At 35.1% G+C, this 27,237-nt stretch overlaps 2 protein-coding genes across 2 annotated transcripts; one reads left to right on the top strand and one right to left on the bottom strand.

The window, feature by feature from the left end:
• Positions 1-412: 412 nt before the first annotated feature.
• LOC104088860 (glycine-rich cell wall structural protein 2-like) lies at positions 413-1,412 on the bottom strand. The gene is made up of 2 exons (XM_070175283.1): positions 1,181-1,412; positions 413-1,144 (listed from the first exon to the last, which is right to left on the bottom strand). The coding sequence occupies exons 1-2, from the start codon at positions 1,269-1,271 to the stop codon at positions 636-638; spliced, it is 600 nt and encodes a 199-aa protein (XP_070031384.1). The 5' UTR covers positions 1,272-1,412; the 3' UTR covers positions 413-635.
• Positions 1,413-26,393: 24,981 nt separating this feature from the next.
• LOC138893103 (uncharacterized mitochondrial protein AtMg00820-like) lies at positions 26,394-26,810 on the top strand. The gene has a single exon (XM_070176873.1). It carries the CDS (start codon positions 26,394-26,396, stop codon positions 26,808-26,810), a length of 417 nt encoding a protein of 138 aa, XP_070032974.1.
• Positions 26,811-27,237: the final 427 nt, after the last annotated feature.

The following is a 27,237-nucleotide window of genomic DNA, read 5'->3' on the forward strand; positions in this document are numbered from 1 at the left end:
ACTTTCAGCTGCTTTTAGGTGCAAAAATGGCCTTAATTTCTGAAAATGCAACAACCAAAACACTTGTTATAATTTCTATTCGCAACAAATTTTTGGAACAAATAAGCAATACTGATACTGAAATATCATCAAGTGGAAGTATTATGTATGTCTTACCATGTTTTCTCGAAATGTTTTAATGAACTCATACTCGAGACTTTTAGTTAAAGCTAGCTAAGAGAATAGAAACTACTATTAGAGTTGCAATTTATTGTAGTAATTTCACTTAAACTCAAATGAAGTGGGTTTAAATTTCATTAAAGACATTTTCTTTCGCTATTTTTTCATGAGTCAAGCAGACAAGCACTTCCCTATTAAAACCCCGTCTAGTTTCCACTAATTTCCCTTAAGAAGGCAGAAATCGGAAAGTGTATTTTGAGGAAAACCTGGAAAGTTATTGCATTAAATTGGAGTAACATACTAATACAGAATATAGTGAAATTTGATTACATGCACAACCTAGCAAAGTTTAATATATATACCACATAAATAAAGGTGGTGAAACCATGCAACTTATTATATCTCATAAATTTAAAATGCATATACCAAATAGTACTATCAAATATACGTAAAATGAACTTCAATATTCCAGCAGTTCAAGGTCGTTCATCACCTCCATCCCCTCCACCATATCCTGATCCATACCCTGAGCCACTACCATACCCTGAACCGTTGCCACTGCCACCGCCACCACCACCGCCGCCACCTCCTCCTCCACCGCCACCGCCTCCTCCTCCTCTACCCCCACCACTTCCATATCCAGAACCACTTCCACTTCCATAGCCAGACCCTGAGCCATTTCCTGTGCTGCCACCACCACCACCTCCTCCACCACGACCACCACCACCTCCACCACCCCCACCCCTTCCTATTCCTCCACCCGATCCATACCCTGATCCGGATCCGGATCCGTACCCATATCCAGAACCACTACCCGTACCCGAATTTCCCCGACCCCCACCGCCTCCCCCGCCGCCTCCACTGCCACCACCTCCATACAGCCCGTCACCCCCACCATATCCCGAGCCTTCCCCTGAACCATACCCCGAACCATAACCTGAACCAGACCCTAAGGCTGACCCTCCACCACCACCACCACCTCTTCCTCCACCTCCACCACCTCCACCTCCTCCTCCTTTACCATTTACCGACTTTCCTAATCTTGCACAAAAGGCAAGATCAACAAAGAGTAAAATCAACAATGCAGCTGCTATAAGCTTGGAATGAGCCATTTCTTTGCTTTCAAATTCAAATGCAATAAGTTATCAAGTATGATATATATGGATCGATGATAAGTAATGGTGTTTATGGCTTTTGTACAAACTATATATATATGTCACGTAATTTACGAGAGAGGAAATGGTACTTATGATTGTGAGGAATGAGGTTATGGTAATGTCCTATTTATAGCATTCCGAATTACTACAACTTTATAAAGTTGCATGGCTTTCTAGTAGCTTTTAACAAGTATTATAGTGGAAGATGAAAATATGAACGTGTTGACTGGAGATAGTGCTGTTGACTTGTTGTTGGGGTAGACGGTAATGTTAACTTATCATGTGGTTGTTGGTGATTGGTGTGCAAGAACCTAAGGGAATGGAATATATATATAGAAATGTTGAAATTTTAAATAGAAAAAAATAGAGAGTAATCATCACGTATTAAAAATTTTAATATTACACAAAACAATATTAAAAATATTCAATAGCTGAAAAGATGCAAGGCACATTCTTACTTATCATTCTCATTTTATGATATTCTAGACTTTCAGTTTAATTTGTTTCCTTTTGTTATAATTTTATATTTTTTCTGCTTAAGTATATTTATAAGAGGCAATGCATGGTTGTAGTACTTTTGGTAATTGGAGGACCAAATACCATAATTATACCATCCAAAGTACCTCAAAGTTGTAGAATATATGTTTCTCTTATTTTATTTGCAAATGCACAATAAAAATTCTTTTTCTTTTAATGTAGTATTTAAAAGGTAATTTCTCGTAATTTTCTTGAAGTCTAATGTGACCTCTAGCATAAGCATGAAATTTTTTTTTTTAACTGAAGATCAAATATTAGATAACCCACTATTTGTAACAACAGAGATTTGGCATGCAACAATAAATATTATATGCAACAATTATTGTTGTATTATGAAATAAACTATGTTAATTTAAAATACAAATAAAAAAATTGTCTTTGAACTATTACGGCTTATAGTAACTTTACATTGCATTGTTAAAGTTATATTTTTAAAAATAAATTATCATTTTAAGCAATGAAAATCGGCTTGCTACTCTAAGCTCCTTTCAAACATTGAGTATTTTCCATTTTAATACTCAGAGATAGATTTAGTCTTTATTTTTTTGTGAAGATAGATTTTAGTCTTTCGCTATGGTTCAACTGTGTATATGAGTACATATATAATTTTGTTATAAAATTATTTTATTTTTTCTTGGTTCTTTATATTATATGTTGTGCCATTTGTTCTTATTATATTATTGTTGGTACTGTTTGTCACTTAATTTTCACTGTTCCTTGAGCCGAAGGTCTATCGAAAATAAAATCTCTACCTCCACAAGGTAGGGGTAAAATATGCCTACACACTACCCTCCCCAGACCTCACATGTGGGATTATACTAAATTTGTTGTTGCTCTATTTATTTAAAGTAGAGGTATAAATAAAAAGATTGTATGTCCAATAAGAAAATAAAATAAAAGCTTGAGTGTTCCTGCAATTTTAAAAAGTTAAAAACTAAGAATATATTGGTCCGTGAAAAAGAAATTGGAAAAAAGAGAGAAAATATGTGCATAGAAGATTTCACACACAATTGCTACAGGTGTTTCTCCGATACCACATTTGTTGCTTTTCTGGATATAAAAGTATGCTCAATCAACTATGCATTAAAAGATGAAAACAGGAGCAAAAAACTTCGAAAAGTTGACACCACCACATCTGCTGCTTTTCACTATATAAGATGTGCTCCAAATTTGCCAAACTTACCAAACACACATGCAGGCAACTACGCAATAAATAATGAAAACAGGGGCAAAGACAAAACATAAAAAAATGGTGTGCTGATTGTCGATGAGATAAGCAGAGGGTAGTTTCGTCAAGGCATTGAAAAATTTATGTTATAGCTACAGTAAAATTGCTTTTCGTCCAATCATATTGCTCAATTTTTATGAAATTACTGCAATACCCTCAGCCATGCCAAGCAGACATGTTGACCTCCTGTGTGTTTATTCTCCTTATTAATAGTTAGAATACACACACAACAACAATAACAACTCAATATAATCTCATTATTGGGGTCTGAGTAGGGTAGTGTGTAAGCATACCTTACTCCTACCCTGGGGTAGAGAGGCTGTTTCTGATAGACCCTCGGCTCCCTCCCTCCAAAAACTCCCCACCTTGCTCTTGGGGTGACTCGAATGCACAACCTCTTAGTTGGAAGTGGAGGGTGGTCACAACTAAAGCAACTCACTCTTATATAAAAATATACAATATACACACATATTTCAGTATATATACACAAAAAAATATACAAATTCTATATACTTTTTGGGTTACCAATACTACAAAAAAAACTAGAATTAGCTACGAACGTCGTTGCTAATCTGTCGCTAAATCGCCCGTAGCTAGCAGAATTTCTTGATAATCTGTCACTAAATGAGATTAGCGACGGATTTTTCTGTTTAGCTACAAAATTTGTCTGTCGCTAAAATCAATTTTTTTAGTAGTGCAAATATAAATAGTTTTGGCCGCGTGCTAAAAGTGATCTTTACCCGAATATAATCATGCATGGGTTCAACAAAATTCAATATTTTCAATAAAGAATAATATAAATATATATTTAGAAAAATCACTAAATTTTTAATAAATACTAAATTTGGAAATCATAATCTTAGAAGTATAATAGGTTCATAATTCATTAGTAATACTTAGTAAAAGTTAAATTCATCAAATTTAAATTTAATATCAGTTAATGTCAGTGTTTTAAAAGGCGTGAGCGTAATGCGATGCGTTTTACATATGCCTCAGCGAAGCTTAAGCCCCGAGGCACGGGGTGTAAACCCCATAGGTATTTAATTTTTAGTATTTTATAAAATAATATAATGACGGTAAATATTTATAAATAGGTCAAATTACATAAAAATTATATATATATATATATATATATATATATATATATATATATATATATATATGTGTGTGTGTGTGCGCGCGCGCGCACGTGTGCTCCATCCTCACAAAAAACTAATCAAAATAATATATTATGTGCTACTTACAAGCACAAGTAATTTGAGTCTAAAAGAATAAAGTTTCATATATGGAGGAACAAAAATGATGATTAACCTGCAATTTAAACTTTGAACTTGTTGTTATGAAGTATAATGTAGTTCTCTTTGTATTTGTAAAAATAATTAAATATTCGTTGTTTTTGAGAGATATTAGCAGACTAGCGGACATGATAAAAATTTGGAAAATACCATGAATTAGGGTTTCAATCAATAAAAAAGGTCTTGACTTTTAAATTTAATACTTTTGAGTTCCTTTTTAAACCTTTTGAGTAAGTACCAAACTACTTTTGAGAATTTGAGTATTATATGAAGGACTTATTCAATATATTTTGTTTTAATTTGAAAAAGTCTGTAGGGCTTACTCCTCACTAAAAATAAATGTGTCTCGAACGCCCGAGAGTACGCCCCAAATTGCTGGGCGTACGCCTCTTAAGACTTTCGTCTCACACTATCGCCCGAACGTTTTTGGTACGACTCGTCCGGACTCGCCCCGAAAATGCCTTTTAAAACAGTAGTTAATGTTTTGCTTGTGGTTTCATTGAAAATTATGGAATTAGAAGTACAGTTTGCTCCCACTTTTGACTTCGAGGGCATTAGAAAATAACAAACGATAGTGGGGTCAATCAGAATCAGACACATTATTCTAATCTGTCATTCTGTTCTCACTTTACTACAAATTCTAGCGACTCCCATATGCATAGATTAAAGCCTTTAATTTGTTTCTCTTTATCTAATCTGTTTGGAACTTGTCACGCATTCCTTTATATTTTTTCGTTTACGATTTTAATAAGTTAAGGGGATTAGTATTTCATCTTATAGTTGATTAGACTAGCCATATTCTAATACTCCTTTCATGATTTGAAACAATGACGATCCTTGAGATTAGACACTTTTTATTTTCACACATTCACAATATTTGCTTTCATTGTCTAGTTACTGTTTTTGTCTAGCTAACCGAAACAACCTCTTATAAAAATGTAAGATAAGATTGCGTATAATAGCGGAAACTTAGTGTATCGGACGCCTTTTATCTAGCTAATGCTTAAACACTTTTGTGAATCCTGATTTCATTTGAAACATTTCATATATGGTCAATCATCATTAGATGGTTGATTAAAGATAATTAAGATTATCCTCTTCAAAATTATATTGAACTTTCTAGAAACGTGCTTGTGACGTCGAAACAAAAATACAAAGTTTTTCACACAATAGATGTGATTTCGATTCTCATTGTCTTTTTTCCCTACCCTATTCTCCTACACTCATACGTAATAGAAAACCTTTTTTTTAAAGAAGTAAAAAGAAAGGTCTTAGTAGATATAAACCACACAATCAAGGAGTTAGCTCTAATTTTTATTTTTTTTTATTTTTTATTTTGTAACTAGGGAGATGAATGAAGCCGATAAAGTTATTGCTATGTGACCAGGATATCATGAGTTAAAGCAGTAGAAATAATCTCTTAGATAAATGAACTGCATGACTGCATACAATAAATTCTTGTGATGTTGTTCTTCTCCGAATTCCGCACATAACGGGAGTTTAGTACAATAGAATTGGAGATAAAATAAGCCAATATTGAAAGCTACAAGAAACCACTAACTCACCTACTCTTCAAATTCCTTTTCATGCGTATGGTGTTTCTTTAGGCATTAGTGGAAGAGTGGGAGCAATGGAGGTTTTTGACAACTTTTCTTGAAATATACGATTTGAATGACAATTGTCTCTCTATTTTTTGTTGTTTTGCTTTAGTGGCCAGATGTACAGGATAGCACGCCTGCTTTCACTTTAAAACTCAATCATGGCATCTCTGCACAAAAAAATCTATTCTACATATATCCTTCTTGTAGTGCTCTTCAAATCCTATCTTTGTTCTCTTTGTGGCTTACTTCGCTTTGGACCATTTTACACATTATTAAGAAAAGCAGCTCGGTGCACATGGTCATAGGCGGATTCAGAATTTGATGATTGTGAGTGTCACTAAGCAACCGATTACTAGTGAAGAAAATTGAATTAGAGTGTACATTAAGTCAATTCAATACGTTTTGGATTAATTCGATTAGGTACGATATGTTTTGAATTTATTCAATCTAATTTAAAAGATTTTTTATGCATAAACGAATATGTGATACGTCCCTTCAATCTACATGTAACTGAGTAATATTATATTATGTCTGATGCATCACTATAAATTTTTTCTGTAATTAATAAAATAATATTAGATGGATAAAAAAAGAAAATAATTAAATTACATCTAAATAAAATTTGAAGATCCAGAAAATGATAAAGGAAGAAAATATGCAATATAAATAAATAATAAAACTGGAATTGTAAAAAAAAATGAATAACAAAGATGAAAAAAATAAGAGAAATTAACAAAAGGAGCATTATAAAAAGAAAGCAAAGGGAAAAAGGAAAAAGGAAAAAGGAAAAAGGGGAACAACAAGAGATTTCCAGGGAGCCTCGATCCTTGATGTTGGGTGTGAGAAATCAACAGTTCAACCGTGGAACCTGCACCTACTTTGTAATTTGGGGTGTCACTTATCGCTTATGTAATCGTTTTAGCGAAAAATACTAGTATGTATATAAAATTTTACCCGAGCGACCAGGTGGTGTGCCTCCCTCAAATCCATACATAGATCCGCCCCTGCACAGGGGCATTCCTGTTGTTCCCCGTCAATAATGCTGTATTTGTAAATAATAATTCTAATTCTGCAAAATATAAATTAACGTAATGAAACAGTTATAAATTCGAGCCCACTGAATTCACAGTGTTTCCTTAAGGAATTTAATCCCCTCCTAGTACCCAAGGTAATGGATTATTTCCTCCCAGGATAGAACGAATAACACACTGGTGTAGCGGTACTTCAAACCCCAGTGTTTCAGCGAACACAAAGTTCGGTAGCAAATCACACTTACAATTGCTTTGTTTGAAGTTAAAAACAATGCAGAACGAAGGAGTATATACTCAGAAAAACGTATGGAAGTTCTGAGAGGAAGGAGTGCAATGTATAGCCAATTTGTTGAGCGAATTGTATGTTGAGTTCTGAGCAATTTCTTCAACACTTGCTGCTCATATTTATAGCAGCCAAGAGGGAGTGCAAGACCAAAACGTCCACCCTTCATGGTGGGGCAAGCATTACATATTTGTGGAGCAAGCACTTCATGGTGGAGCAAGCACTTTATGGTGGGAAGACCATTATCCGGCTGCCAAATGATCAAATACACGGATTGGAAAATATCCGTTACAAATACGGATAATCTTACGTTAATATTTACTATTAACAAATAAATTTGGTCCAAAAAATTAATCAATCAATCGATCATTTGACCAAATCCAAATCCAAATCCAAATCCAAATCCGAAGCCGAAGCCGAAGCCGTTAAGAGCTACAAGAAGAGAAATTATATATATACCCACCAAAAATGTCTTCCACTTCCAATATGGGACAATGTCTCATTGTTAAGAGGGGGAAACTTAAAATGTTACTCAAAATTTCATTTTCCCTCCATTTCCCATTCACCCTCATTTTAAGAATATTACATCTTAAAAAATTAAAACCTCAACAATCCCCCACATGAATGGGGAATGGCTATATCACGGAAGTATGTATGGAAAAACTGTGTGATTTACAAGCAAGGATTAATTACATCTGGATAAGTAGGTTTCCCTTTGAACTTTCCGTAGTAAACTTATGTCGGATATACTCGGTCAATCGGTAGATTTGATATCTTTGAACCGTCGATCTTTGGTGTATACCTAGACAACCATAAGTCACACAATCAACCCTTAACCGTCTTTGATTCTCATTGTTGTGTTCGTTTCAGCCATGAACACCGCCTGGTTTCATAAGTGCGTAGAGAACTGGCCTTACAAAGTTCTCCTTGAAGCGGCTAACACTTCACACTTACATAGGTGATTCCTAAACGTGTCATCCTGTAGATACACTATTTGATATACCCCGTATCAAATTTAAAAATCATTAAAAAGCCTTAATGCTTTATCCTTGATACTGAACATTGTCTCATCACGAGAATGGACTAAAATTTTATTTGACAATGTTGAACCGTCATTAATGACTTTGTTTGATCTCCTTGAACCTAGATCTTGGGATCTCCAGTCTTCTAGGTAGAGTTACCGCCACAATGACTTGTTCTCGGCCATAGCCCCATTCCCCTTGATGATTTCTCAACTACCTCTCTAGTTAGGCCTTTTGTAAGTGGATCCGACACATTATCACTTGACTTTACATAGTCAATCGTGATAATTCCTCTAGAGAGTAATTGCCTAACGGTTTTATGTCTTCGTCGTATATGACGAGATTTACCGTTATACATAACGCTCCCAGCCCTTCCAATTGCCGCTTGACTATCACAATGTATGCATATTGGTGCCAACGGTTTGGGCCAAAATGGAATGTCTTCCAAGAAATTCCGGAGCCATTCAGCTTCTTCACCGGCTTTATCTAAGGCTATGAATTCAGCCTCCATTGTAGAGCGGGCAATACATGTTTGTTTGGACGACTTCCAAGATACCGCTCCTCCACCAATAGTGAATACATATCCACTTGTGGACTTAGAATCAGTTGAACCGGTGATCCAATTTGCATCACAGTATCCCTCAATCACCGCAGGGAAATTACTGTAGTGCAATTCAAAGTTCTGGGTATGTTCTAAATATCCCAAAACTCGTTTCATTGCCATCCAATGAGATTGGCCTGGATTGCTCGTATATCGACTCAGTTTACTTATAGCACAAGCTATATCTGGTCGTGTACAATTCATGATATACATTAAGCATCCCAATACACGAGCATAATCCAATTGTGATATGCTTTGGCCTTTGTTCTTTGCTAATGCAAGATTCACGTCAATTGGAGTCTTTGCAACTTTAAAGCCCAAGTGCTTGAATTTTTCAAGTACTGTCTTAATATAATGAGATTGTGACAATGCCAGACCTTGAGGAGTTTTATTGATCTTAATTCCCAGAATTAAATCAGCAACTCCCAAGTCTTTCATATCAAACTTGCTATTGAGCATACGTTTAGTAGCATTTATGTTGGCAATGTCATTACTCATTATCAACATATCATCCACATATAAGCAAACAATGACTATGTGATTTGGAACATTTTTAATGTACACGCATTTATCACATTCATTTATCTTAAAACCATTTGACAACATTGTTTGGTCAAATTTCGCATGCCATTGTTTGGGTGCTTGTTTTAGTCCGTAAAGAGACTTAACAAGTCTACATACCTTCTTTTCTTTACCTGGAACTACAAACCCTTCAGGTTGTTCCATGTAAATTTCTTCCTCCAACTCTCCATTTAAGAAGGCCGTCTTAACATCCATTTGATGAATTTCAAGACCATACACTGCAGCTAATGCTATTAACATCCGTATGGACGTAATTCTTGTAACTGGAGAGTACGTATCAAAGTAGTCTAGACCTTCTCGTTGTCTATACCCTTTGACTACGAGCCTTGCCTTGAATTTATCAATAGTGCCATCATCTTTGATTTTTCTCTTAAAAATCCATTTAGAACCCAAAGGTTTATTTCCAGGAGGAAGATCAACCAATTCCCATGTATGGTTATTCAATATGGATTCTATTTCACTATTGACTGCCTCTTTCCAAAACAATGATTCCGAAGAAGTCATAGCTTCTTTAAATGTTTGAGGCTCATTCTCCAATAAGAAAGTCACAAAATCTGGTCCAAATGAAGTAGACGTCCTTTGACGTTTACTGCGTCTTGGATCCTCCTGATTATATGTACTTTCTTTTGTTTCTTCCCGAGATCGTTTAGATCCTTCACCAAACGACTCACATTCCTTTTTATACGGATATATATTTTCAAAGAACTCAGCATTATCTGATTCTATAACCGTATTATTATGAATGTCGGGATTTTCTGATTTATGAACCAGAAATCGATATGCTTTACTATTTGTCGCATATCCTATGAAAACACAATCAACGGTTTTCGGTCCTATCTTTACCCTTTTGGGTTTAGGAACTTGCACTTTTGCCAAACACCCCCACACTTTAAAATAATTCAAGTTGGGCTTCCTTCCTTTCCATTGTTCATATGGAATGGATTGTGTTTTGCTATGGGGCACTCGATTTAATATTCGATTAGCCGTAAGAATGGCTTCCCCCACAAGTTCTGTGGCAAACCAGAACTTATCAACAACGCATTCATCATCTCCTTTAATGTGCGATTCTTTCTTTCCGCAATCCCATTAGATTGGGGCGTGTAAGGGGCTGTTGTTTGATGAATAATTCCATATTCTAAACATATTTCTTCAAAAGGAGATTCATATTCACCACCCCTATCACTTCTTATCATTTTTACTTTCTTGTTAAGTTGCGTTTCAACTTCATTTTTGTATTGCCTGAATGCGTCTATTGCTTCATCTTTACTATTCAGTAAGTAAACATAGCAATATCGAGTACCATCGTCAATAAAAGTTATGAAATACTTCTTTCTACCGCGAGATGGTATTGACTTCATGTCACAAATATCTGTGTGAATTAAGTATAAAGGATTTGAATTCCTTTCAACTGACTTATAAGGATGTTTAACATACTTAGATTCCACACATATTTGACATCTTAATTTTTCGCATTCAAACTTGGGCAGTACTTCCAAGTTAATCATTTTCCGCAAGGTTTTATAATTGACATGACCCAAACGTACATGCCATAAATCATTTGACTCAAGTAAGTAAGAAGAAGCTGAAATATTATTATTATTTTCAACAACCATTACATTTAGGTTGAAAAGGCCCTCGGTGAGGTAACCTTTTCCCACAAATATTCCATTCTTACTAATTACAACCTTGTTGGATACAAAAACGCACTTAAAACCGTGCGTAACAAGAAGTCCAGTAGAGACTAAATTCTTTCTCATTTCGGGAACATGAAGGACATTGTTCAAAGTCATGACCTTGCCAGAAGTCATTTTTAGAAATACCTTCCCATATCCTTCAACTTTTGCTGTTGAAGCATTTCCCATATAAACTGTCTCTCCGGGTTCAGCAAGAGCATAGGTAGCAAAAGCCTCTCTAACTGCACAAACATGGCGAGTGGCTCCTGAATCAAACCACCACAGTTTAGGATTTCCCACCAAGTTACATTCAGAGAGCATGGCACACAAGTTATCAACATCATCATGGTTTACTACCATGTTTGCTTGACCCCTTTTCTTGTCTTTCTTCGGAGCACGACACTCCGTAGACTTGTGTCCAGTTTTCCCACAGTTGTAGCAGTTTCCACTGAACCGCTTCTTGCTTGGGTTGTATTTCGGACCAGAAGCCTTCTTCCTCTTCTTGTTAGCTTCAACAATATTTGCTCCCATTATTGTTGAATTTCCACGGCCTCTCCTTTCAGCAGCTTTATTGTCCTCTTCGATTCTCAACCGAACAATGAGATCTTCAAGGGACATTTCCTTTCGTTTGTGTTTCAAATAATTTTTGAAGTCCTTCCACAATTGAGGCAACTTCTCAATCATTGCTGCTACTTGGAATGCTTCGTTGATTACAAGACCTTCAGCAAGTAGATCATGAATAATCACTTGCAATTCCTGGACTTGAGTAATAACAGACTTGCTATCTATCATTTTGTAGTCCAGAAATTTTGCGGCAACGAATTTCTTCATCCCGGCATCTTCAGTCTTATATTTCTTTTCAAGCGCATTCCACAATTCTTTGGATGTCTCCATGCTACTGTATACATTATACAGATTATCATCCAGTCCGCTAAGAATATAATTCTTACATAAAAAATCAGAATGCTTCCACGCTTCAATCACGAGAAAGCGTTCATTATCTGGAGTTTTATCCGGCAGATCAGGAACATCTTCCTTGATGAACTTCTGTAGACATAACGTAGTCAAGTAGAAGAACATCTTCTGCTGCCAGCGCTTGAAATAAATCCCGGAAAATTTTCCGGGTTTTTCTGCCGGTGCCAACGCCGGTGTTCGGCTTGTCCTTGCGTTGGCAGTCGCCATCGGAACAGCTTGGTTTTCGTTTTCAGTCATCATCTTTTCTGTAAAAGAATGACACAAACAAACGTTTAATACACGTTTTCAAACTGGAGTAAAAATCACGTAGATTTTAATATCCAATAAAACGCCACGAAGGCTTAACTCTCCAAAATGGGAGTACACAAACCACAAAGGTTTTAGTTTGCAGAATAATTAGAATAACACAAATACAGAAATAAATATTAAATTCCTTAAGATTGTTGTTCCCCGTCAATAATGCTGTATTTGTAAATAATAATTCTAATTCTGCAAAATATAAATTAACGTAATGAAACAGTTATAAATTCGAGCCCACTGAATTCACAGTGTTTCCTTAAGGAATTTAATCCCCTCCTAGTACCCAAGGTAATGGATTATTTCCTCCCAGGATAGAACGAATAACACACTGGTGTAGCGGTACTTCAAACCCCAGTGTTTCAGCGAACACAAAGTTCGGTAGCAAATCACACTTACAATTGCTTTGTTTGAAGTTAAAAACAATGCAGAACGAAGGAGTATATACTCAGAAAAACGTATGGAAGTTCTGAGAGGAAGGAGTGCAATGTATAGCCAATTTGTTGAGCGAATTGTATGTTGAGTTCTGAGCAATTTCTTCAACACTTGCTGCTCATATTTATAGCAGCCAAGAGGGAGTGCAAGACCAAAACGTCCACCCTTCATGGTGGGGCAAGCATTACATATTTGTGGAGCAAGCACTTCATGGTGGAGCAAGCACTTTATGGTGGGAAGACCATTATCCGGCTGCCAAATGATCAAATACACGGATTGGAAAATATCCGTTACAAATACGGATAATCTTACGTTAATATTTACTATTAACAAATAAATTTGGTCCAAAAAATTAATCAATCAATCGATCATTTGACCAAATCCAAATCCAAATCCAAATCCGAATCCAAATCCGAAGCTTGCTTTCTTCTTAACTCTTTAAGAGCTACAAGAAGAGCAATTATATATATACCCACCAAAAATGTCTTCCACTTCCAATATGGGACAATGTCTCATTGTTAAGAGGGGGAAACTTAAAATGTTACTCAAAATTTCATTTTCCCTCCATTTCCCATTCACCCTCATTTTAAGAATATTACATCTTAAAAAATTAAAACCTCAACAATCCCCCACATGAATGGGGAATGGCTATATCACGGAAGTATGCATGGAAAAACTGTGTGATTTACAAGCAAGGATTAATCGCATCTGGATAAGTAGGTTTCCCTTTGAACTTTCCGTAGTAAACTTATGTCGGATATACTCGGTCAATCGGTAGATTTGATATCTTTGAACCGTCGATCTTTGGTGTATACCTAGACAACCATAAGTCACACAATCAACCCTTAACCGTCTTTGGTTCTCATTGTTGTGTTCGTTTCAGCCATGAACACCGCCTGGTTTCATAAGTGCGTAGAGAACTGGCCTTACAAAGTTCTCCTTGAAGCGGCTAACACTTCACACTTACATAGGTGATTCCTAAACGTGTCATCCTGTAGATACACTATTTGATATACCCCGTATCAAATTTAAAAATCATTAAAAAGCCTTAATGCTTTATCCTTGATACTGAACATTGTCTCATCACGAGAATGGACTAAAATTTTATTTGACAATGTTGAACCGTCATTAATGACTTTGTTTGATCTCCTTGAACCTAGATCTTGGGATCTCCAGTCTTCTAGGTAGAGTTACCGCCACAATGACTTGTTCTCGGCCATAGCCCCATTCCCCTTGATGATTTCTCAACTACCTCTCTAGTTAGGCCTTTTGTAAGTGGATCCGACACATTATCACTTGACTTTACATAGTCAATCGTGATAATTCCTCTAGAGAGTAATTGCCTAACGGTTTTATGTCTTCGTCGTATATGACGAGATTTACCGTTATACATAACGCTCCCAGCCCTTCCAATTGCCGCTTGACTATCACAATGTATGCATATTGGTGCCAACGGTTTGGGCCAAAATGGAATGTCTTCCAAGAAATTCCGGAGCCATTCAGCTTCTTCACCGGCTTTATCTAAGGCTATGAATTCAGCCTCCATTGTAGAGCGGGCAATACATGTTTGTTTGGACGACTTCCAAGATACCGCTCCTCCACCAATAGTGAATACATATCCACTTGTGGACTTAGAATCAGTTGAACCGGTGATCCAATTTGCATCACAGTATCCCTCAATCACCGCAGGGAAATTACTGTAGTGCAATTCAAAGTTCTGGGTATGTTCTAAATATCCCAAAACTCGTTTCATTGCCATCCAATGAGATTGGCCTGGATTGCTCGTATATCGACTCAGTTTACTTATAGCACAAGCTATATCTGGTCGTGTACAATTCATGATATACATTAAGCATCCCAATACACGAGCATAATCCAATTGTGATATGCTTTGGCCTTTGTTCTTTGCTAATGCAAGATTCACGTCAATTGGAGTCTTTGCAACTTTAAAGCCCAAGTGCTTGAATTTTTCAAGTACTGTCTTAATATAATGAGATTGTGACAATGCCAGACCTTGAGGAGTTTTATTGATCTTAATTCCCAGAATTAAATCAGCAACTCCCAAGTCTTTCATATCAAACTTGCTATTGAGCATACGTTTAGTAGCATTTATGTTGGCAATGTCATTACTCATTATCAACATATCATCCACATATAAGCAAACAATGACTATGTGATTTGGAACATTTTTAATGTACACGCATTTATCACATTCATTTATCTTAAAACCATTTGACAACATTGTTTGGTCAAATTTCGCATGTCATTGTTTGGGTGCTTGTTTTAGTCCGTAAAGAGACTTAACAAGTCTACATACCTTCTTTTCTTTACCTTGAACTACAAACCCTTCAGGTTGTTCCATGTAAATTTCTCCCTCCAACTCTCCATTTAAGAAGGCCGTCTTAACATCCATTTGATGAATTTCAAGACCATACACTGCAGCTAATGCTATTAACATCCATATGGACGTAATTCTTGTAACTGGAGAGTACGTATCAAAGTAGTCTAGACCTTCTCGTTGTCTATACCCTTTGACTACGAGCCTTGCCTTGAATTTATCAATAGTGCCATCATCTTTGATTTTTCTCTTAAAAATCCATTTAGAACCCAAAGGTTTATTTCCAGGAGGAAGATCAACCAATTCCCATGTATGGTTATTCAATATGGATTCTATTTCACTATTGACTGCCTCTTTCCAAAACAATGATTCCGAAGAAGTCATAGCTTCTTTAAATGTTTGAGGCTCATTCTCCAATAAGAAAGTCACAAAATCTGGTCCAAATGAAGTAGACGTCCTTTGACGTTTACTGCGTCTTGGATCCTCCTGATTATATGTACTTTCTTTTGTTTCTTCCCGAGATCGTTTAGATCCTTCACCAAACGACTCACATTCCTTTTTATACGGATATATATTTTCAAAGAACTCAGCATTATCTGATTCTATAACCGTATTATTATGAATGTCGGGATTTTCTGATTTATGAACCAGAAATCGATATGCTTTACTATTTGTCGCATATCCTATGAAAACACAATCAACGGTTTTCGGTCCTATCTTTACCCTTTTGGGTTTAGGAACTTGCACTTTTGCCAAACACCCCCACACTTTAAAATAATTCAAGTTGGGCTTCCTTCCTTTCCATTGTTCATATGGAATGGATTGTGTTTTGCTATGGGGCACTCGATTTAATATTCGATTAGCCGTAAGAATGGCTTCCCCCCACAAGTTCTGTGGCAAACCAGAACTTATCAACAACGCATTCATCATCTCCTTTAATGTGCGATTCTTTCTTTCCGCAATCCCATTAGATTGGGGCGTGTAAGGGGCTGTTGTTTGATGAATAATTCCATATTCTAAACATATTTCTTCAAAAGGAGATTCATATTCACCACCCCTATCACTTCTTATCATTTTTACTTTCTTGTTAAGTTGCGTTTCAACTTCATTTTTGTATTGCCTGAATGCGTCTATTGCTTCATCTTTACTATTCAGTAAGTAAACATAGCAATATCGAGTACCATCGTCAATAAAAGTTATGAAATACTTCTTTCTACCGCGAGATGGTATTGACTTCATGTCACAAATATCTGTGTGAATTAAGTATAAAGGATTTGAATTCCTTTCAACTGACTTATAAGGATGTTTAACATACTTAGATTCCACACATATTTGACATCTTAATTTTTCGCATTCAAACTTGGGCAGTACTTCCAAGTTAATCATTTTCCGCAAGGTTTTATAATTGACATGACCCAAACGTACATGCCATAAATCATTTGACTCAAGTAAGTAAGAAGAAGCTGAAATATTATTATTATTTTCAACAACCATTACATTTAGGTTGAAAAGGCCCTCGGTGAGGTAACCTTTTCCCACAAATATTCCATTCTTACTAATTACAACCTTGTTGGATACAAAAACGCACTTAAAACCGTGCGTAACAAGAAGTCCAGTAGAGACTAAATTCTTTCTCATTTCGGGAACATGAAGGACATTGTTCAAAGTCATGACCTTGCCAGAAGTCATTTTTAGAAATACCTTCCCATATCCTTCAACTTTTGCTGTTGAAGCATTTCCCATATAAACTGTCTCTCCGGGTTCAGCAAGAGCATAGGTAGCAAAAGCCTCTCTAACTGCACAAACATGGCGAGTGGCTCCTGAATCAAACCACCACAGTTTAGGATTTCCCACCAAGTTACATTCAGAGAGCATGGCACACAAGTTATCAACATCATCATGGTTTACTACCATGTTTGCTTGACCCCTTTTCTTGTCTTTCTTCGGAGCACGACACTCCGTAGACTTGTGTCCAGTTTTCCCACAGTTGTAGCAGTTTCCACTGAACCGCTTCTTGCTTGGGTTGTATTTCGGACCAGAAGCCTTCTTCCTCTTCTTGTTAGCTTCAACAATATTTGCTCCCATTATTGTTGAATTTCCACGGCCTCTCCTTTCAGCAGCTTTATTGTCCTCTTCGATTCTCAACCGAACAATGAGATCTTCAAGGGACATTTCCTTTCGTTTGTGTTTCAAATAATTTTTGAAGTCCTTCCACAATTGAGGCAACTTCTCAATCATTGCTGCTACTTGGAATGCTTCGTTGATTACAAGACCTTCAGCAAGTAGATCATGAATAATCACTTGCAATTCCTGGACTTGAGTAATAACAGACTTGCTATCTATCATTTTGTAGTCCAGAAATTTTGCGGCAACGAATTTCTTCATCCCGGCATCTTCAGTCTTATATTTCTTTTCAAGCGCATTCCACAATTCTTTGGATGTCTCCATGCTACTGTATACATTATACAGATTATCATCCAGTCCGCTAAGAATATAATTCTTACATAAAAAATCAGAATGCTTCCACGCTTCAATCACGAGAAAGCGTTCATTATCTGGAGTTTTATCCGGCAGATCAGGAACATCTTCCTTGATGAACTTCTGTAGACATAACGTAGTCAAGTAGAAGAACATCTTCTGCTGCCAGCGCTTGAAATAAATCCCGGAAAATTTTCCGGGTTTTTCTGCCGGTGCCAACGCCGGTGTTCGGCTTGTCCTTGCGTTGGCAGTCGCCATCGGAACAGCTTGGTTTTCGTTTTCAGTCATCATCTTTTCTGTAAAAGAATGACACAAACAAACGTTTAATACACGTTTTCAAACTGGAGTAAAAATCACGTAGATTTTAATATCCAATAAAACGCCACGAAGGCTTAACTCTCCAAAATGGGAGTACACAAACCACAAAGGTTTTAGTTTGCAGAATAATTAGAATAACACAAATACAGAAATAAATATTAAATTCCTTAAGATTGTTGTTCCCCGTCAATAATGCTGTATTTGTAAATAATAATTCTAATTCTGCAAAATATAAATTAACGTAATGAAACAGTTATAAATTCGAGCCCACTGAATTCACAGTGTTTCCTTAAGGAATTTAATCCCCTCCTAGTACCCAAGGTAATGGATTATTTCCTCCCAGGATAGAACGAATAACACACTGGTGTAGCGGTACTTCAAACCCCAGTGTTTCAGCGAACACAAAGTTCGGTAGCAAATCACACTTACAATTGCTTTGTTTGAAGTTAAAAACAATGCAGAACGAAGGAGTATATACTCAGAAAAACGTATGGAAGTTCTGAGAGGAAGGAGTGCAATGTATAGCCAATTTGTTGAGCGAATTGTATGTTGAGTTCTGAGCAATTTCTTCAACACTTGCTGCTCATATTTATAGCAGCCAAGAGGGAGTGCAAGACCAAAACGTCCACCCTTCATGGTGGGGCAAGCATTACATATTTGTGGAGCAAGCACTTCATGGTGGAGCAAGCACTTTATGGTGGGAAGACCATTATCCGGCTGCCAAATGATCAAATACACGGATTGGAAAATATCCGTTACAAATACGGATAATCTTACGTTAATATTTACTATTAACAAATAAATTTGGTCCAAAAAATTAATCAATCAATCGATCATTTGACCAAATCCAAATCCAAATCCAAATCCGAATCCAAATCCGAAGCTTGCTTTCTTCTTAACTCTTTAAGAGCTACAAGAAGAGCAATTATATATATACCCACCAAAAATGACTTCCACTTCCAATATGGGACAATGTCTCATTGTTAAGAGGGGGAAACTTAAAATGTTACTCAAAATTTCATTTTCCCTCCATTTCTCATTCACCCTCATTTTAAGAATATTACATCTTAAAAAATTAAAACCTCAACAATCCCCCACATGAATGGGGAATGGCTATATCACGGAAGTATGCATGGAAAAACTGTGTGATTTACAAGCAAGGATTAATCGCATCTGGATAAGTAGGTTTCCCTTTGAACTTTCCGTAGTAAACTTATGTCGGATATACTCGGTCAATCGGTAGATTTGATATCTTTGAACCGTCGATCTTTGGTGTATACCTAGACAACCATAAGTCACACAATCAACCCTTAACCGTCTTTGGTTCTCATTGTTGTGTTCGTTTCAGCCATGAACACCGCCTGGTTTCATAAGTGCGTAGAGAACTGGCCTTACAAAGTTCTCCTTGAAGCGGCTAACACTTCACACTTACATAGGTGATTCCTAAACGTGTCATCCTGTAGATACACTATTTGATATACCCCGTATCAAATTTAAAAATCATTAAAAAGCCTTAATGCTTTATCCTTGATACTGAACATTGTCTCATCACGAGAATGGACTAAAATTTTATTTGACAATGTTGAACCGTCATTAATGACTTTGTTTGATCTCCTTGAACCTAGATCTTGGGATCTCCAGTCTTCTAGGTAGAGTTACCGCCACAATGACTTGTTCTCGGCCATAGCCCCATTCCCCTTGATGATTTCTCAACTACCTCTCTAGTTAGGCCTTTTGTAAGTGGATCCGACACATTATCACTTGACTTTACATAGTCAATCGTGATAATTCCTCTAGAGAGTAATTGCCTAACGGTTTTATGTCTTCGTCGTATATGACGAGATTTACCGTTATACATAACGCTCCCAGCCCTTCCAATTGCCGCTTGACTATCACAATGTATGCATATTGGTGCCAACGGTTTGGGCCAAAATGGAATGTCTTCCAAGAAATTCCGGAGCCATTCAGCTTCTTCACCGGCTTTATCTAAGGCTATGAATTCAGCCTCCATTGTAGAGCGGGCAATACATGTTTGTTTGGACGACTTCCAAGATACCGCTCCTCCACCAATAGTGAATACATATCCACTTGTGGACTTAGAATCAGTTGAACCGGTGATCCAATTTGCATCACAGTATCCCTCAATCACCGCAGGGAAATTACTGTAGTGCAATTCAAAGTTCTGGGTATGTTCTAAATATCCCAAAACTCGTTTCATTGCCATCCAATGAGATTGGCCTGGATTGCTCGTATATCGACTCAGTTTACTTATAGCACAAGCTATATCTGGTCGTGTACAATTCATGATATACATTAAGCATCCCAATACACGAGCATAATCCAATTGTGATATGCTTTGGCCTTTGTTCTTTGCTAATGCAAGATTCACGTCAATTGGAGTCTTTGCAACTTTAAAGCCCAAGTGCTTGAATTTTTCAAGTACTGTCTTAATATAATGAGATTGTGACAATGCCAGACCTTGAGGAGTTTTATTGATCTTAATTCCCAGAATTAAATCAGCAACTCCCAAGTCTTTCATATCAAACTTGCTATTGAGCATACGCTTAGTAGCATTTATGTTGGCAATGTCATTACTCATTATCAACATATCATCCACATATAAGCAAACAATGACTATGTGATTTGGAACATTTTTAATGTACACGCATTTATCACATTCATTTATCTTAAAACCATTTGACAACATTGTTTGGTCAAATTTCGCATGCCATTGTTTGGGTGCTTATTTAAGTCCGTAAAGAGACTTAACAAGTCTACATACCTTCTTTTCTTTACCTGGAACTACAAACCCTTCAGGTTGTTCCATGTAAATTTCTCCCTCCAACTCTCCATTTAAGAAGGCCGTCTTAACATCCATTTGATGAATTTCAAGACCATACACTGCAGCTAATGCTATTAATATCCGTATGGACGTAATTCTTGTAATTGGAGAATACGTATCAAAGTAGTCTAGACCTTCTCGTTGTCTATACCCTTTGACTACGAGCCTTGCCTTGAATATTACATCTTAAAAAATTAAAACCTCAACAATTCCCTCTTCATGCAGGGTTCGTGGAAGGACCGCATCCCAAGAAGGATTTTGTTGCAATGTCAAAATTAGAGATGATAAAATCAACTTATTTTTTAGTAATTAGTTTAGATGGGTTAAAAAGTAATTTATTTGTTGATTTGACTTAACGAGTTGCACATGAAATAATTTATTAAAAAACTGGATCAAAATGGATCAACAAATGCAACTCAAACAAAACAAGCAGAATTAAATTCAGAGATTACGTATTATTTAAATTTAAAAGAACCTATTAAGCTAATAATTAAAGGAAAATAAATTAACTTTAACATTTTTTTGTCGAAAAATAACATAAAAATGGACATATCTTGATCGAACCATATTAATCCAAATAAACTTTGGACAAGTTAAATCATGACCAACTTATTAATTTGACGTAATTTAGTTCGTCTAAGTTTGATCCAATCTGTTCATTTGACGCATTTAATGAATATCATTCCTTCTTGGAAAAGATGATGTACACTAGGTCATAGCTAGCCAATATGATTCACTTCCGTTTTGCCATTACTTCATTTCCACATATATTTGCTTTCTTTCATTCTGTCAGGTAAAGTATAAAAAAGTTATACCATTATATATATATAACTTATATTCATAATCAACATTTGGTGGCATTGACTTGTTAATCGTCATTTAAAATATAACAAGCCAAAGCTTATCCTAATCCGCATATTATAATTTAAGATGTAACTAGTGAAAAAAGGTGAACTCGTGAGTGCTAATTTGTAGGTGGACTTATTGGTTGTTTTAATGAATTCTAAATCGACACGTAGTCTATGGTTGTACACTAGCTGGAAATAAGCACTAGAAGTAGAGCAAGTTTTTCTCTTAGTGCTTCCGACCATATCACGTTCTTATTAAATCAACTGCAAATGGCGAAATGTACCCTTGTGCTGTCGAAAATGGTCTAAGAATACTCCTTATTAGGGATTATATATACTCTTCCCGTCATACTTTGGAACAAATATACCCTTATTTTGGATGAGTGTCACGTGTCAGCACCAGATAAAAACGACCCATTTCTTTTTTACCCGATCCATTTTTAAAAACCCACCACACGACCCGTTTTAAAATTCAGTTTTTTAAAAACATATATTTTGTAAAAACTGGAAATTATTTTTGTAAAAAATGAATTTGCAAAATATATATTTTTAAGTCTTTTCAGTTTTTTAAAGTATTGTTTTTTAAAAACTGGAAAAAAATATTTTTTTTAAAAATGCTTTAAAAACTGAAAAATATATTATGTAAAAACTGGAAAAAAAGTATTTGCAAAATATATATATTTCAGTTTTTTCAGCCTTTTAAAGTATTTATTTTGTAAAAACTGAAAAAAAGATTTTGCAAAATATTTTTATTTTTTTAAGTCCACTGCTTTAGGAGAGTCTTTTTTTTTCCAATTTTTTTAAAAAATATTTCTCTTTTCAGTTTTTACAAAAATAATACTTTAAAAAATTGAAAAGACTTAAAAATATATATTTTGCAATTTTGTTTTTCCAGTTTTTACAGAATATATATTTTTCAGTTTTTAAAGCATTTTTAAAAAATAATTTTTTTTCAGTTTTTACAAAAAAAATACTTTAAAAAACTGAAAAGACTTAAAAATATATATTTTGCAATTTTTTTTTTTTCAGTTTTTGCAAAAACAAATTCCAGTTTTTACAAAATATATGTTTTAAAAAAACTAAATTTTAAAACGGGTCGGGTGGTGGATTTTTTAAGACGGATCGGGTAAAAAAAGAAAAAAGAAATGGGTCGTTTTCATCTGGTGCTGACACGTGACACTTCATCCAAAATAAGGGTATATTTGTTTCAAAGTATGACGAGAAGGGTATATATAGCCCAATAGTATAACGAGGGATACTCTTACACCATTTTCGAAAGTATAGGGATATATTTGGCCATTTGCCGTTGATTTAATGAGATTTCATATAATTTGAGATCATGAGCGGATTCAATATATAAATTTAATTGGTTTAGCTTTGTACCGAATTTAATATATATTGTTAAAACTATATATAGGTTGAAATCTGATAGGAATATCTATTAAGATTTTAGTCGGTTTTTTATACCGTATCACAAGTTCTAAATGAATTCAGATAAACCTATAAAATTTGACATTCCTCGTCAAACTTCCTCTAAGCTCGACCATTGCTTTCAAAGTTAGTGGGTTGTCCAAGCTCATGTATCAACGTAAATAAATAATTTAGGAATTTTTTCACTTTTAGTCCGTATAAGAAACTATTTATATTTGGTGGCTGAAAAAGTATATAAAATTTGCATAATTTTATATATAAATACATAAAGTATATCAAAAATATATATTTGTTCGGCTATTATTTTAAAAACGACTATACAGTGTCATTTTTTCAATAATTTATACTAACTTGTAATAATTAATAGGATCTATAGTCTTGGTGAGCTTTAAGATGTTGTCATTAACTTATTAAGTAATGTAATGAGATACTGGTAGAGATATTAGTGTTACAAGGATTTTTGCATAATAAGACATCTTAATTTTCGTAATAAGAATCTCATCAATAACTTGTAGTACAACTTTTTACGTGCATGTTTTGGCAACTATTGATTCTTTTCCTGAACACAACGGTTCTCACAATGTTATAGGTTGAAACAATAAATTGGTGCTAATAGAATAGCTATATGCATTGTTGCGTACTTTTGGATACAGGATAGTTAATCCAAAAAATAATAATGTTGAAGCGTGAACGTTAGGGTTCAAGAAGTGATAAATGAGAAATATATGATAAAACAAAACAAGTATTAGTATAGGTGCCACAAAAGGTTACTGTAAGAAAGAAAACCTCCTAATCGCTTAAATTACCGGCGGATGTATAATATACATATATAAATTATATATAATGTCTATAACAATTTATATTTAATATATAATCTAGATATATCGTTTAAACAAATACTGACTCCGTTCATTTTAGGTTATTCATTTTGAACTTTTCACGTACTTTAAGAAATAGTAATTGTAGTATGTATTTTACTTTATAATCCCTCATAATGATAACATTTAAAGAGTCTTGGAATTTTTTTTTGGAAATGAATAATTAATAATAAGGGTAAACAAACAAAAATTTATCTTTCTCTTGATTTGCTAAAATGGACAAATAAAAGTAAAAAGATATTTTTAGTACAGTGAACAAGTAAAAGTTAACGGATGTAATAAATAGTAAATCTAACCGGCTATTTATGTAAAGATTCAATAAGAAAGTACAGACGCATGAAGGCTCAAGGATCATGTCCCATGAACAAGACTTATTACGGGCTGGGCCAGATTGGCTGTGTTAATGGGTTAGATTTTCCAAAACAATTGACCCATTTGATGAATCATCTCAAAGGGGCATTTTTGTATATACTCTCTTTTGCGGTTATCGACAAGAGTGGTTGCTCTGCTGGTAAGTAACTTCCACTTTCAACCAAGAGGTTGTGGGTTCAAGCCACCCCAAGAGCAAGGTGGGGAGTTCTTGGAGGGAAGGATGCCGAGGGTCTATTGGAAATAGCCTCTCTACCTCATGGTAGAGGTAAGGTCTGCGTACACACTTACCCTCCCCAGACCTCACTAGTGGGATTATACTTGGTTGTTGTTGTTGTCTCTTTTGTGGTCATCATTGAAGTTATACTCCCGTTGCATAATACTTTACAAAGTGTACCGATCGGATTTGAAGTAGTACAATCTCTTTAATTAATGCAACTTCAGAAATCAAATATGAAGTTCTTCTATTTTTTAAATGCAATTTCAAAAATTCGAATATGAAGTACTTCAATCTCTTCAATGTAACTTCAGATATCAAATCTGGAATTTTTCTATCTTTCAAATGCAACTTAAAAAATTCGAATCTTAAGTAGTTCAACTTATTGAATGCAACTTCAGATTTCGAATCTTAAGTTCTGAAACATAAATTTGTTCGTCAAATTTTAATAATTCAATACATGATTCAATACCCAAATCTATTCCAAATCAGCCCAAATTTGAAATTTAACTTTTAGTTATCTTAAAAAATAAATCTCAATCACCACATTATTAAAACAACAATAAATCTAACAAAACCCATTTGTAACTAAGAAGAAGAAAACATCAATAAAGAAGAAGAAAAAAAATGTATCTATATGAAATTATCCACAAATTGGGTATAAGTTAAACTTTTTCTGAAAAATAGGTAAAAATTTAATGGGTGGCGCAAAAGTTAGCGTGACATGAAAGTTTCAAATACTCCTAATTTTAGTCGGTCATCTATCTGAGATGGCTTAGCCCATACAAGGCCCAAGTTCCAAAGTTCGTTAATCCAAAATGACCTTATGATGCTTGAGAGGAAAACGACAAAAACTCTTGTTAACTTGTATATAAAAAAGTTTGAAAAATGAAATTATGTTATAAATAAAATTGTATTTAAGTTGAATGTCTATATTTTAGAGATATCTTAGGATTTGTTACTTGGTGGCTACGTCACTTTTTTCCTATAAATAGAAGGGTTCTATTATATTGTAATTGATCCCAAATCAATAAGAACTCTCTCTCTCTCCTTTTACTTTTCTCTGCAGTACTCTTCTGCATTCTTTTATTATTTTATTTCATTGTAATTGATCCCAAATTAATAAAAAATTTTGGGTGCGCAATATATGTGCTTGTAGCACAGCCATATCGCACCAAGATGGGTCCCCAAAAAAGGTTAGAAATATATGTTGTGTTTGAATCGCCCTCCATTATTCGCTATCTCAAAACATTAACGGGAGATTTGCTTATTACTCGATTTGCAGATTGTCGATTCGATTAGACACTTTCCCCAAATTTAGGGGGAGAAATTGGTGAAACCAAACGGGAAATTTTGTGAAAAATCCATCATTGTTTCATCTTGATCCACACACCTCTATTTGTGAAAAAGAGGTGCAAAAGATTATCCATTTGCAGAAAATAGTAAATCAAATGCCATACGCATTTACAGATATAACAAAATCACATGTCCCTGCGGAGCATGTTCCAATCCGTATTGATGTCCCAGTTGGACAATCTTTTAGTGTCATAGCTAATGCGTCAAAAGCACGCCTAAAGCGTGGCAGACCATTGGGCTCTAAGGATCAAAATCCTAGAAAAAATAAAAATAAATGATCAAGATGACACTACGAAAAAGTCTCATGAAGAAATCCACGATTTAACCAATCCTGAGATTCATGAGGAAATCACTGAGCGTGAGACTCGAGAAAATAAGGAACTATTAATAAACCCAATCGATATTGAGATGAATCTGAATCGATCTGATATAGTGGTAGATTATGTCTTTGCATATAATGTTGCATCTAGCATTATGCAACATAGTGAGGATTTTGAACCTCAATCTATTAGAGAATGTCGACAAAGGCGTGATTTGGCCAAAATGGCAAGAAGGAATCCAATCAATGTTGAATTCACTTTCAAAACGTGAAGTTTTTAAGCATGTAGTCCAAACACCTAATGGTATTAAGCATGTTGGATATAAATGGGTCTTTGTACGCAAGAGGAATGAGAAAAATGAGGTACAAAGATATAAGGCACGTCTTGTTGCACAAGGATTTTCACAAAGGCCTGGTGTCGATTATGAAGAGACGTATTCTCCTATCATGGATGCAATAACGTATCATTATCTCATTAGTTTTGGTGTCCATGAGAAGCTTGGAATGCATTTAATGGATGTGGTTACATCCTACCTTTAGGGATCACTTGATAATGAGATATACATGAAAATTTTCGAAGGATTTAAAATGTTTGACGCACATAATTCAAAGTCTCGGGAAATAGTTTCAATCAAATCGCAAAGATCTTTGTATGGTCTAAATCAATCAGGAAGAATGTGGTATAACCACCTTAGTAAATATTTATTAAAGGAAGGTTATATAAATGATGCCATTTGTCCATGTGTTTTTAAAGAAAACAACATCGGAATTCATTATATTTGCCGTATATGTTAATGACATAAACCTTATTGGAACTTTACAGAATTCCAAAAGGCAATTGATTATTTAAAGAAGGAATTCGAGATGAAGGATCTCGGAAAGACAAAATTATGTCTTGGTTTGCAAATTGAACATTTGGCAAACACAATATTTTTCATCAATTTGCCTACACAAAAAGGTATTGAAA

Source organism: Nicotiana tomentosiformis, chromosome 5 (assembly GCF_000390325.3).
Source record: "Nicotiana tomentosiformis chromosome 5, ASM39032v3, whole genome shotgun sequence".
Lineage (NCBI taxonomy): Eukaryota > Viridiplantae > Streptophyta > Magnoliopsida > Solanales > Solanaceae > Nicotiana > Nicotiana tomentosiformis.